The 15,102-nt window shown below is 38.5% G+C and overlaps 1 protein-coding gene across 9 annotated transcripts in view; it reads right to left on the reverse strand.

Moving 5' to 3' along the window:
- Window positions 1-15,102, reverse strand: part of SLIT2 (slit guidance ligand 2) — a 416,519-nt gene that overhangs the window by 143,765 nt on the left and 257,652 nt on the right. For 8 of the 9 annotated variants that reach the window (XM_050947308.1, XM_050947305.1, XM_050947307.1 and 5 more), the window contains exon 6: window positions 3,312-3,383. In XM_050947308.1, coding sequence (XP_050803265.1) covers window positions 3,312-3,383 — 72 coding nt within the window. Of the gene's footprint in view, window positions 1-3,311; window positions 3,384-3,619; window positions 3,692-15,102 lie in introns of those variants that run through there. The other variant, XM_050947313.1, reaches the window with a different exon arrangement.

The raw sequence follows: 15,102 nt of genomic DNA on the forward strand, positions 1-15,102 counted from the left end.
CGTTGGCTAAATCTTTGTGCTTCTTTTTGAAAAAGCAAGTGTTTCAGTTGTATTTTTTTAAAACATGAAGCATAATTTGTATAATTTGTGCTGGTTTCTCAAGCCTTTTTAGTTAAAAGTACTAAGTACTTCTGAAACACACAAGGGTAAACTGCCAGCACCATGAATGGAATCAGGTTGAGCACCTCCAATTAGCTTTAATGGTAGCTATGTGAGTTAATTTCTGGTGCAATGTGTTGCAAATTTATCTCTGTGTGCTTACTGATTTCTGTTCCTAAATGTTCTCTTTACCTCCACACAAGGTAACTCCCGTGTATGCCCTGAGGGGTACGGAAACCAAAGAGGAGTAGAATCAGGAAGAAAGGAAAAAAAGATGACAAGGACATGTGCCTTACTTGAAAAAAATGACATTTTGCATAGGGCGAGTGCAAAGGTGACACTGCCAGAAAAGGGTCTAAAATGGTGATATGATCATTGCCTTTATGAGACTCTCTGTCACAATGTACAAATGAAAAAAATACAGTTAATATGACTCTCCCTGCATGACTTATTAATGGGTGACTTCAAAGGTACATCTTTTTAAAAAAGGAAATGCAAATCAGTGAACATTTATGTTGTTCTTATACTACTTAAATAGAACAGATTTTTTAATGATCAATATCGTATTTCTGGTGTTTGGTTATTTAACTCATTCTGTCTTTCTTTGACTGTTCTTGTATTTCCCTTATGTTGTACCAATTTAATTCTATGGATTTATTTGCTGGAGTACAGCAAAACAGTAGCTAGTAGTAACTTAATGGATTAAACCATAAACAATTCCATCTAATAACCCAAATCTGTGGCTTTCATTAAAGGAACACTTCCAATTTAAAACAAAAAATCATAGTTCTATCTGAAATATTTTCACCTACTGTTACACATTACCCCCAAAATTCTGATGGCTGAGAAAGAGATTAAAGAAAATATAATGTTTCTATTTTTGCAGTTTGTTTACTTTTTGAACTTAACAGCATTGTGTGAATTGCCAGGATCACCCCTGCATAGTCAGTTTCCCACATTTGCTTCAGTCACACAGCTGCAGTGGAGCGAAAAACATTTAAAAAAAATAGGAAATTTGACTGAAAGCCATAGAAATTTTCTTGAGGATTCACTGCCAGTAGTAGTACCTGAAACTACTTTTAACTCTTCTTTTGAATTGTCTAGATTTCATGTTGACTGCATCCCTTTAATTATAATAACCTCTGAACCTCCGCAATGTTACCAAAGTATTTCAATGATGAAAGTTTGGTTTCTTTTGTTCAGAACTGTACAAGATCTGCCACTTTAGCAAAAATTTTAAAACACTATTCAACCAGGATATAGGACACACTAAAAGCTCTTTTATACACTTGTATTTTGATACAAGATATGCATTCCATGCATAATATTCATACAGACAGAATAAATCCAGTCAAATGCAAAACCAATATATTTAGCTTTGCTAATTATTCAATGTACATTAGGCTATTGACGGACCTGGATATCTTATTTTTTTCCTTTTATTTATGTATTAGACAATATTCCTGCTGTGAAGGTGCAATTACAGTTCCATTCAACATATTTGTCTTAACCTTGTTTGTAATTTAAGTTCTTCTATAATATGGTTTATCAAATCAAATGGTTTAATTCAGAAGTCTGATTTATTTACATATTTAACTAATGGTAATAACATATGTATATTCAGGCACAAAGTACTGCAAGATTACTTGCCTTTGTGGTGCAATACTACTAATTTGTACGGTTTTGATTCTGTGCCCAATGAAGTCTATGGGAATTTTTACCAGATTTGATCAGTAAAAATAATGGCAGTAAAGCAGTACAAATAATATTTGATTTAATTAAAATACACATATAAAATTCATTTCTTTTGGACATATATAAAATGCACTGTTAAAGGACGCTATATATTTAAAGTAAGATAAGGTGATAACCGCCCTAACCAGCACTGTGAAAATATAAGTTACCCTGTGATACAGGTGAGTTCCTTGGAAAGTGAGGATAAAAATCACACAGTACATCAGGTATTGCTGACAAACCATTTATACACTTTACAATTCGCATATGTTAATATCAAATAAGCAATGTATTTTAATACATTTTTAAAAAGACAAAGCAACATTTGGGTTATCTGGTTACTCAACTCTAATGACGTAAAACCAAGAAATGTGATTAAAATATTAAAAATTAAAAACAAATAGTTGCAGCTATCCATTCATAATAATCATAGATTAGCTCAATAGCTGCTGAATAACTGCTACCTTTTCCCTAATTTGCTCACATTTTATCCTTTGGATTCTAGTCATAAAAAGATAATGTATTTCTCAGAAAAGCTTCTTGAGTTAACATAATTTCTAACAAAAATTAAGTTAAGACTTGAAGCTCTCTCCTCCCACCAATTTAATTTAGCTTTGGGTTTCCAAGTCTCTGAAGCAAGGGTGATTTAAAACGACATCCAGAGAAGCACTATTATTGATAGAGAACTAAGTCCCCTGCTTTCTTTAAATGTATAAAAGTAACCAAGGAATGTGACACTCTGAATGACAGAAGAAATATTTAAAGAATGTACCCTGCGCCTGAAATTCGTTGGGAATTAGACTTTTTACTCATCATAGTTACTATTTTCAGGTCAAGGGTCATTGTAGATTATTTTGTTACCTTTATCCTGATTTGACAGCAATTTCAACTTGAGAAAAAAGTAAGCAAGGCAATGTGCAACCCAATCCTTCAATCAATGCCATAAGTACATTGTGTATAAAAAAAATCAGTTGTAAAGCATTTAATAAAGGATGGACAGGCTACATATCAGATATCACAGTTCTGTTTACTGAAAAAGTAGCTTCATGAAAACAGTTAGCATCACAAATGTATTCAAGGTATTTATCATTTTGATACAGATAGGTAAACAGGCAAATAGATAGAGGTTATCTACATCAGATTACATAGCAAAAGCAATATTAAAGTGTGTAGCACTTCAACAATGAAAAATATTTTACAAAAATAAATGTATGCATTAGTACTTTATTATCAGGCAGTGTCTTTTTCTTACAATACATGTCATCTGATTATTTTGTGCAATGCTTTTCTGGATGAGCAAAATAATATGCCTTTATATATATAATTACCATTTTACAACACATCACAGTGGATTATTTTAAGACATCTTTTCACTAGACCATTTTGTCATCATGCTGCAGCTAGCAGATAAGCTCTTACATTAGTACTCCCTAGATACTGAGCTCCCGTTAAAAGTAAGAGATACAAGCAGTACTTACAGCACTTCCAGGTCGCGTAGAGCCCTAAATGCCCCATCTTCAATACAGCTGATCTGGTTGTAATCCAGTTGCCTGTTAAACAGATTACGAGGGTATAGGTAAAAGAGATGAACGCTGTGTAAGAAAGCCTCCTAAAGGGTCTGTGTAGCTAGGCCACAGTAACTGAAACGCTCTCACAAATACACTCATCTGCTTAAGAATGTCACACGCCATTCTGGCCTTGATGCTGCCACTGAAATCTCTTTTTGTTCTGAACTGTCTGCGCAAAACAGCAGCTCTGGGAAAGCTCCAGTAAATAATAACTGCACCTTATATTAAATGCCAAAGGAATGCAATTTCATTACATCAGGAAAAGCTATCCATTAAAAGCTCTCAGCGTCATCTCACTGAAACAATTTCATTAAGGTAAAGGACTGTAAATCACTTAATGTCACATGCATCCCCTCAGTGACCTAACAGAATCCATTTATCAGAGAAGACCAGCTGCATGTTAATTTCACTATCCTTGGCAAGAAAGAGCAAGAGACCACTTTTAGGGTTTTTTAAAGGGAGTTTCCTTCTAGAATTGTTCTAAATGAAGAAACAACATTGTCCTAGGCATACACATTTGCTTAGTTACACTGTTTAATTCTGCTCCAAATATATCTAGCATTTGTTCTGCAATAACCTTTAGTGTATGATTTTTGCATAGTTTGTGTTCTTTGTAATTACATGCAGATAGGATGTAATAAAGGAGCACATGAATTCTGGAAATAAAACTCTGCAATGCCATCCCATACATTATTAATCTTTAAGTATTAAGTTATGAAAAATTTACAATCATTTCTCTGAAGGATGTTCTTACTTTTTTCAACTCAAAACATTAATACAGTACATACTACATGACTCCTCTAAAAAAAGAAAGATACACAGTTTGCTGATATTAACAACCACTCAGATACAAAACACACCTTTCTACACAGCTGAACAATACTATGAATATGAGCATAATACAAACGAACTTTGCCCCCGTGTTTCTCATTACATACTACCTATCAGAGCTAATAAGGCTTTCACTAAAGCTTTTTTCAGAGATTTTTCTGAACCTATGGTAACCCTTTACTTGGGTAAGAAATCATTACATCTTTGTTCATTGTAATACAGCAACTTTCACATTGCCTCTGAAGTTTTGTATGTATTTTTTGTTTTAGTTTCTAGTAAACAAAACACTATACTATTGTAGCTGTACTGGAATAGTGTTTCTGTTTACTAGAAGCTAAAACCAAAATATAGTTTCCTGAACACACTGTTTAATCATTTTGGCACAATTTTTGTACTGCAGTGTGTTTTTCTTTAAAGCTATGTTCCTAAGAACTATTTTGATTTTAACTAATTAATTTCATTTAACAATTATGTTAATAGCCTTTTTATTTGAAAGAGGCAAAATATATCTACAGTACTATTGTCTAACCTCTGGAACAATTTATCAAAGCCATTTAAATTAGTACAATGGCATGAAATGTTACCCTTGACACAACACAAAAGAGAAATTGTTTCCAGACAAATTGGCAAATTCTTTTAATGCCATCAAATTTGCCTAATGCAGTCTGCAGGTTAATCTGTAAAAGGGTGAGCTGTATGTTTGCCCATATCTTATTATCCTTAGCTGTCAATGTATAAATCAGTGCTGACACAGCTTCTTCTAAATCATCCATATTATACACAAAGGGAAAGCTTTAGCAGTAGGGAAAGCACTCGAGCAAATCTTGTCCTACAAGAACTGAAAGGCAGATTGCTTCCCCTAAACTGGCAGCAGTTGAGGTGCACCTGAAAACTTTTGGACCTTTTCATTTAGTGATGCATTCACAGCACTGCTATTGTTAAGGGCAAGTTGCCATTTCCAACCTAAACCATTTTTTTCCCCGGGTTTCCAACACAGCTGCTTTTGTTTACATGGGGCTGAAACATGGCATGAAACTAGTCAGATGAAATACATTTTTCTTCACAAGAAATAATGCTTAATTTAAAAAAAAAGTATCTAAAAAGTAGTGTTTCCTGTTTCTTTCAGATAATTGGCTATCTGTTGTGACTAAATGTGGGTCAGAAACACATTAAGCAGTATGCATGGAAAACAGCTAAATAACCATTAAGTTATTTAACTTTGAAAAGTCCCATCTTGTTTATCTTATTTGTATTAAGTTGCAGACATCTACCACACATAATCATATAGTTCAATGGTTTCACTGATGGTAAATTCTGATAGACAAAACTCATAGAACTAAACTGTAGAACTTATATAATCTCACTGAGAGTGTATATTGTTACCCTGGGACTGGTAGTGTTGAGGAATTATGAAGTTTATGGATAAGGTTGATTTCTGATTTCAAGGTAGTAACCTGGGCCAGAGTTAAGGCTATTTGAAGACCTCTCAGTGTCCACTTTTATATATCCCAGCTGTTATTTGTTTTTAATTTGTTAACTTTGTAAAAAGTACTTTTTAAAATCTACAGTATTGTTGTAAAGTTTCCTACCTCTGTTAAGTTAGTGAAGCACATCCGCAATCTTAACCCCATTTTAAAGTGCTTTGAGAATTTCTTTAGCTCTTTTCAAATGATTACAAATTCCTCCAAAACAGGAGTCTGTATGGAGGCTGCTAGCTGAGTAGGAATGGACTTGCTACCCCACAGACCATATACATCCCTGCACAGCTTCTTCCATCCCACTCAAATTTTCACCCCAGGAGGCTCCATTTCCCATCTCCTTGACCAGTGGTTCTCAACCTGTGGCCCATTGGCTGCTTGCAGCCCAATCAGCACAGAGATATAGCCCATGTTACATCCTCAGGGCCAAAGAGGTAGTATTGGATGTGGCCCACAATGGTAAATAGATTGAGAAACACTGCCCTTGACAGTCACTATTTTTCCCCCCATGTGCCCCTTTTTCTGCCCCGTCCCTACACAATGGCTATTTACATTGGGCAATGTGTTTTTTGTAAAGTTCCCAGGATTCCTAATGTCGGTTCTCATTCTTAAAAACCTTTCAGTTGCTTGGGAGAATTAACTCATTTTTGCACCCATATCTGCAGAGTTACCTGGATACTTTCTGTATTTAATACATTGCATTTTTTAAAATGTTACAGCAATGTTAACTAATTGCAAAGGCAACGTTGTGAAATTTTTAAGGGCTATGCAAATTTTTTTTAAATGTAGCTTTACCCTGTAGTCTTATCAATATATCACGTGCAAAACATGCTATTAATAAAACATTATTAGTTATCATAATCATACACATTGACTGTGGACTTCTATTTCCCCTCACTCCTTTTTACTTTTACATATCTGCTGTATTTAACGGTTAGAGCTAAAAAACAAAAATTAAAAGACCCTCAAAAATCTAATGTTCTATGTCAGAATATCTACGTACATTTAAGAATTGATATCTATTTTCATACAAAAGAAATTTACACCCTATGCCACCAACACAATAGCATACCAGAAGTCCATAGTTCATGGAGGTTGAAATAACTTCACTTTAAAATGTCAATTTTTCTACTTCTCTCTCCTTCTGTTCATCAGGGCTTGAAAATATTCTGTTTTGTAATGTAAGAATGGAGATCATGCACCATTAAAGTTGTTCAATTTGTACTGAAATGAATGAATCCAGGCTTCATTTCTTAATGCACTGCTTAATAAGTCACTGTAAAAAGTCAGAAACTGATGTTCATCTCTTTACCATGCTTCCGTGACAGGAGCAACATTCTTATAAACCTTTGCCTGTTCACATTTACTATTCTTCAGATCATTCCCTGTGTGTGTGGAGGGAGGGGGACAATACTTGTCACTGCAGTATTATTTTTGGAAACAGTTACTATTTTCTACTAATTTGTCTGCATTTTGAGACAGAATTAAATTATATTTACTTAGTTGCCTTTTCTGTTGCAATTTCCTCAATTCCGTTTGTAAGGCAGTAATTTCATGGCACATAATCTGGAAAGAATATAACAGAATCTATAAGATGTTTGTACTGAGTTTCCATCAATTTACAGACAATAGGACTATATCTATCTGATTCCACTCTTCTTCTTATGAAAGAAAAAATGTTTTCCTCTCATTTATCTACCTGGCTTATTTTTTTCAAACTATGTAAGCTTTTATTTAAAAAAATCTATCTAATTCATTTTCACTCAAAATTGAGGAATAAAACTTACTAAAATAAGATATGTGTCAAGTTATTGATCTTTTTATTTCTGTTAAAACTAAACAGCTGGCATGATGTATACATCCTTTAAGTATGGCATTTGGGAATAAAAACTGCTTTTTAATAACTAAATAAAGTCCTCTACATAATACCCTTCAACAGCAGCAGCTCCAGGCACCAGCACTCCAAGCGCATGCCTGGGGCGGCAAGCTATGGGGGACGCCCTGCTGGTCACTGTGAGGGCGGCAGTCAGGCAGCCTTCAGCGGCTTGCCCGTGGGAAGTCCGCCGGTCCCACGGTTTCAGTGGCAAGTACGCCGAAGTCGCGGGACTGGCGGACCTCCCACAGGCGTGCCACCGAAGGCAGCCTGCCTACTGTGCTTGGGGCGGAAAAAAAGCTAGAGCTGCCCCTGTCCTCTAATCCAACAAAAGTCACTAATGTTGTCTGGGAGCAGAAGAACAAAATAAAACAAATTCCGAGTTTTGAAGTCCAAACATTTTGGAAGTATGATAAGTAAAAAATGTAAGAATATGTATGAGAGATGTAAAAATTTTTTCTTTGTAAAAACTTTGAGTTTGTAAAAAACTCAAATTTACTGTGCCCCATTTTTCCCCAATTTTTTTATAAAAATTCTAACCTGCACTAAACATTCAGATGGATATTAAAGGTAAACATGTTGTCAAAATCAGGCTTATAATGGGCAACTAGCTCCACCTTCAACTATGTGAAGACTATCACATCTCCATCATCTAGAGATACCTCAACAGAATTGTATTATATAGTTCTTAACACAATGGAGGCCACAAGAGATGCTATTCACATATGGTATGTTTCTGATTTATCAAAAATGAAAGGTAGGCAGTTGGGGAAAATGATTTACCTATCAGGAAACATGAGAAATTATTATTTATTATTTGTACTTCCATTGTGCCTAGGAACCCTAGTCATGGACTATGATCCCATTGTGGTAGGTGCTATACAAAGAGAACAAAAAGACATCCTGGCCCTGCAAGAGTTTACAATCTAAATAGACAACAACAGACACATGATATGGGGGGAGTGGTAGACTGAGCAGTTTCCAGATTTCTAGAGAAGAAGAGGGTGCCACAGTGTATGACTGGTGATACACTTTATATTTAGAGCAAAGGAGTTCCTTACTGTGCTTTACCTCCACTTATTACCATTTGATAAAGCTCCACTTGGTTGGATCAATAGTTATTTCAACATTCTTCTAGGAGCTGAAAACTGCTTTGAATGTCCACTGTCAGGTAATGCCCCACCATCCTTTTGCTGTGGTAGTGTAGATACTGACAGCCTCATCTGGCCATAGGGCAGTGAAGCAGCAGGCCAAAATAACTTTAAGTAGTTCTATCCTGCAACTGATTACACAGCCCACAAGTTATGCAGCAGGTAAATTATGTCATCAGTGTGACTTCATATCAAGTGGATGACAAAACAGTCTCATGGCAAGTGTGTAATTTTTTGGGAAATGCACAATTAGTTATTTTGGCATGTGACATCATTCAATAGATATTCCCCAGGAATACTTCTATTGAGGGGCTTGTGTTTAAAGATCAATTAAAATACTTCTGTCTGTGGAACAACTCCCCTTAAATGATAACTAGTTATCAACAAATATCATGGCAAGGACACAACTGCTTTGGTTCATGATCTAATTAAGTTAGGCCCTGTCTACACTGGCAAATTTCTGCACAGTAAAGCAGCTTTCTGCGTTGTAACTCCCGAGGTGTAAACACTGCCAACCCACTTAGCGCACCATGCACCCCCCAGACACCGCCAACACACTCATATCAACCTGCAGGCTCCAGTCTGTACCCGCTGCATTCCACTCCTGCCCTGTCACAATCCAGCCCTGCGGACTCCCAGTTCCCACTGCACTCAGCACTCATCCCTCTGCAGTTTAGCCATGTTGAAGTACAGAACCCACTGCACTGTACTCCAAAGGAGAAGGTTGAATATGATCCCTGGACATACACAAATCTTTAACCGTCCCGGGACCCCACCTCCTCCTGGGATCCTCCCCTTCCCCTATCCCCCTCGGTCCTGATGTGTTGTTTTTTTTTGTCAGTCTGTCTCCTCCACTTGTTGTTTTTTAATACAAGAATTGTTTTGGTTTTAAAACAATCTTTATTCCATTAACTGAAAGCAAACAGAGCCCTACAAAGCAACAGGCAATTTTCTTACACCTTCATAGTGCATTGTCTCCACCTATTACAATCACCTCCTAGTATTACAAGCACTGCACTCCTGAGCACAGCACCAAATATTAGTGGCTTTCAGCTTCAAATTGCTGCCTCAAAGCATCCCTGATTCTTATGGCCCAATGCTGCACCCTTCTAATAGACCTGGTCTCTGGCTGTTCATATTCAGCCTCCAGGTGCTGAGACTCAGTGGTCCAGCCCTAAGTGAAGCTTTCACCCATCCCGTCACAAGCCCATGGGGTGAGCTCATGGCACAGTCCCATGAATGTGGCTTTCCTCATCCGAGAGTTCTGCAGCCGCAGCTCATCATCCCAGACATGCATAACGATGTGATCCCACTACTCAGTGCTTGTTTCCCAAGCCCAAAAGCGGCGTCCCACTGTGGTCAGCACCTCTGTGAATGCCACAAGCAATCTCGTGTCATAGCTACTATGTGTAGCGAGATCAATGTCGCACTCCTCTTGCCTTTGTAGTTGAAGGAATAACTCCACTGCTACTCGTGATGTGTTGGTCAGAGAGAGTAGCATATTGGTCATAGTGCAGGATCCATTCCTGCAGACCAAAGAGGCAGATCATGCAGTACACAAACCGTTGAAAGATGGCGCCAAATGAGGACGGTAGCACAGGGGTTGCTGGGATGTGAAGCAATGCATCACAGGGCATTGGAACAGGACCCAGGATGCCCCGGGGACCCCCTCCACTTTCCCACAACTCTTAGCGGCAGAAGAGGAAGAGATGCTCTGTGGGATGCTGCCTAGAGTGCACCGCTCCAAATACCGCTGCAAGTGTGAATGCGCTATTGCGAAGGCAGCTGACAGTGTGAACACACAACAGCGGTTTTCCTTCACTGCTCTCTGAGTGGTGCTGTAACTGCCAGTGCTGTAACTCTGCCAGGGTAGACATGCCCTTAGTATCCCCGATCGTCATGAATTTTCAAAGATAATGGCCAATGGCTCTGCAATCATATCTGCCAACTCCTTTAGCATCATCAGATGCAGTGCATCTAGCCCTATGGACTTGTACTTGTCCAGCTTTTCTAAATAGTCCTGAACCACTTCTTTCTCCACAGAGGGCTGGTCACCTCCTCCCTGTACTGTACTGCCCAGTGCAGTAGTCTGGGAGCTAACCTGGTTCATGAAGACAGAGGCAAAAAAAGCATTGAGTACATTAGCTTTTTCCACATCCTCTGTCACTAGGTTGCCTCCTCCATTCACTAAGGGGCCCACACTTTCCTTGACCACCTTCTTGTTGCTAACATACTATACATCCAATTATTCACCCTATAATTTACTTTAAATGAACAATTTTGGTCTTTCCTTCTCATCCTCTAAAAGAGTGGTCTGAACCAGGGGTACGTGTACACCTGGGGGTATGCAGAGGTCTACGAGGGAGTACCTCAACTCATCTAGATATTTGCCTAGTTTTACAACAGGCTACATAAAAAGCACTAGCAAAGTCAGTACAAACTAAAATTTCATACAGACAGTGATTTGTTTATGCCGCTCTATATACTATACACTGAAATGGAAGTACAATATTTACATACCAATTGATTTATTTCATAATTATATGGTAAAAATGAGAAAGTAAGCAACTTTTCATTAACAGTGAGCTGTGACACTTCTGCATTTTTGTGTCTGATTTTGTAAGCAAGTGGTTTTTAAGTGAGGTGAAACTTGGGGGTATGCAAGACAAATCAGACTCCTGAAAGGGTTACAGTACTCTGGAAAAGTTGAGAGCCACAGCTCTAAGAAAATCCCAGATGAAGAGCTAATATCTGAAACTTGCTGAAGTGTGTGCTTAGAAGCTAACACAATATGATGCAGACCAATAATCTTAATCAAAAGCATTCACCCTTTAAGAAATGCAAGTGTTTAACCTGCTAAGTATTTACTCATCCTCTCAATATGCTCATTTAGAATGAATAAGTTTCAGTTCCTTCTTCATTTGCACAGGTACCGGTAGTAACTAATCAGTAAGCAGATTTTTTGATCACCCGTTAGTTGTCTCCTCCTTCTAAAATTCAATTGTCTTCACCTAAGGTATCCAAAGACTATTGTTCCTGAACACTTTAAATCAAGCTATGGCATATGTAAACTATGATGATGTTATTAAGAAAAATGTGGCATATGAGCCTAGATCAATACATATATAATACACTGAGATTATTCCACATGGGGGTGATACTCCTGTAGCAGAAACACTGGCACACAGACTTTGTATTTCAGCACCCTTCACATGCCATTTCAGACCACATGGGGTCAATAAAGCCAACATTTAATTATAAAATACTAGACTATATGGGGGAAAAGCTGGAGGGGGCTATATTATATGCAGCATGGATGAAAAAGTTCATAACTTCCTTATTTCTTGAGACAACCAACCAGTAGAATGTGCCAGCTAAAGGGTATCACTAGAAACACAGGTGTCCAAGTCTGTAATACTCCACGGACAGGCAGAACAACCTTTGCCAACTTTGTTTTACTACCTTTATCCACTGTTTTTAATGGACTTGGACCCACTTTCATATATCACTAGACTCCACTACTCAAAGTCACCTTGTCCTGAAGAATAAACTAGGTAAGGAGAGTTTCAGAAAAAGAGCACAAAAGAAAGCTACTAAGAAAGGCAGGAAATAGAGGAAATAGCAGCAAGGGCTGCAAAAGAAAGTTCAGAGAGAGCTGGAAATGAGAATGTGTGTCCTTAGATGGAGCAATACTGCAGATATGAGGGTGAATTAAGGTGGCTGCCTTTATGAATTGCACTAACAGGGAGTCGGGTCTCAGAAGACTGAGAGAGATGGCTTTGCAGTTACTCCTGGGGGAATTCTGTGTCACTGCACATGTGGAGAATTCATGTCCCCCACAGATTTATTTCCCTGCAGAAAAATGACTTCTGATGGGGAAGCAAAGGGTAGCCACGAAAGCGGTCATATGCCCCTCCCTAGCAGCACAGTCAGGTTGGTTCAATCACGGCTGAGAGGCAGGGGCAGTCGTGCATGACAAAGAGAGAGAGACACACTCAATCCCTCCTGCTCGATATTACAGCATGCTCGGTATGGAGGGGCAGGGTTTCAAGGTGTTTCTGAGGGGTAGGTATGTTCTGTACCCTAAGGCAGAACAGAATGTAGAAGCCTGCCTGCTTAGTTAATTGTTCCCATTGTCTTTGTGAATTCCCCCAGGAGCATAAAACAGGTGTAAAAGTTTTAGGTTCCTTTACATTGGCAGAGTGGTATAAAGGACAATATGGCTTTATAAATGCTTATGGTGCTTTACTGATTAGAACCGGTCTAAAATTTTTGACTGACAACATTTCTTATCAAAATGTGCTCCTTTCTGGAGATGGTCAGTAGCCAATATAAACTGAGTTTAATTCCCCAGGCACCCTCACTTGCTCTTTAGTTGCCTATGATGCAACACTGAGCACATAGTTGCATATATTTGTTGACTAATCACTCGAAATAAAGGATCATTACTAGCTATATTACTATTAGGCAAAGGAGTTTGGGAATTTTCTCCAATACTCTCCACTCCCATTCTCCATCCATTGTATTGTACTTTAATTAATAACCAAAATAACCGAAATCAGTGGGACTATATTGAGTTATTTTGACAATTAACATATGCAGAATTTTGCAGGATTTTAAAATATTGTGTGCAGAATTGTTAATTTTTTGGCACAGAATTCCCCCAGGAGTATGCAGTGAAGGTGCTGACCTGGGACTCAGAAGGTCTAAGTTCAATTCTCACCTCTGCCACAGAATTCCTGTGACATTTTGGGTACACAGGCACTTAATCATTTTGTACCTCAGTTCCCCCCTTTGTAAAATGGGGATAATACTTTTCTACTTCATCAGCTTAGTGAGGAAAATTCCATTAATATATGTGAGGTGCTCAGATACTACAGTGATGATTGTCATATAAGAATCTAGACAACCCTGGATCTTATCTCAATCACAAGGACAGAAGATGAATTAACAGTTTTAAGAACTTTTGTAATGCCTCCTGAAAAAATAAGTATGTCAAAGAGGGAAGATTCAGAGGTCAAAATACACTGATCGTTCTCAAAACAGAAACCAAACTTTCTCTGTTTCCAACAGTTGGATCCAGATATGGTGGCTTGACAGCATGGATCACCTAAACTGAAGCATAACGTCAATGACTGTAGCTAAGAGCAACAATATTGACAAGGGTGTTCTTCACATGGGTGAAGGCAGCGCTCCTGAAGAGGAAAATTCAGGCTTGGAGGGAAAAGCAGCACAGCGTCCCCTGCCATTTGAATTGCTGGCCTACCATGTACTGGGAGGCCAGTCTGAGAAAACCAGTATAGACTATGCCCAATCACTCTTTGCCTTTCAGATAACTCGGCCCATCGACAATACTGAAGAAAAGGTCCAAGCAATCAGTGACTGATTTCTGATGCAAACAGAGCTGTCTTTGGCATCTGTCACCGCTTGCGTCATTCTGAACAAATCAGAATGTAACAATACTCCCTGGACTGAATCTTCGGTCTATTGAAATCATCAGTTGTTTAGGAGGGTTATGCCAGATAAGGGAAATATACTTATGTGAATATTTTTTGGGGCCCAACATAGGACCTTTAATGGTTCTTTTCTTATGGGCTGACTCTGGGTGTACCTTGTTTGTTTACTATGGAAGTAGTGGGTGCATTAAAAAGTCAGCATTTACCAAGAGTTACCATCCAGTGTTGTCCAAGATAACCACCATTTCCCCCTCTCCTTAGGACAGGAGAGGTCAATCATAATTGTGGTAAATGTTAGTAAATGTTGACATTTTAAAAGCCTCTATAGCACTGCTGAATTGTCCCTGAGAACTTCATATGTTTCAGAGTCCAACAAAACATGTTCTGAGCCTCCTATACTGCTCTTTTTTCTAAGATGTTTATGTGAACACATATCTCTGACCTGGTCAGATTTAATGTATGAGTTGATGATGTATGTGAACTAGCTATCCGAAGAGATTGACATCTGTCAGACTACACTATCAATTCTAGCTCTCAAATCCTCTGAAAATGGGGATATCTTATGCATAATATTAAAGAAAGCTTGAGATTGTCCTGGTAAGGATGATTTTGTCCAAGTTCTATGGAAACTGAACTCTTTCTCTGTAGAAGCAGCAAGAGGGCTCTGGAGTGTACTCTGCATAGGAGCTAACTCTAAGGCAAGAAACCAGAATGACCCAAGAAACAGCGGTGGCTCCAGGCACCAGCGCTCCAAGCGTGTGCCTGGGGCGGCAAGCCACAGGGGGTGCCCTGCCAGTCCCTGCAAGGGTGGCAGCTAGGCAGCCTTCAGCAGCGTGCCTACGGGAGGTCCACCAGTCCTGCAGACTGGCAGCAATTCAATGGCGGGTATGCCAAAGCCGTGGGACTGGCGGG

The sequence above is a fragment of the Gopherus flavomarginatus genome, chromosome 3 (assembly GCF_025201925.1).
Source record: "Gopherus flavomarginatus isolate rGopFla2 chromosome 3, rGopFla2.mat.asm, whole genome shotgun sequence".
NCBI classification, from domain to species: domain Eukaryota; kingdom Metazoa; phylum Chordata; order Testudines; family Testudinidae; genus Gopherus; species Gopherus flavomarginatus.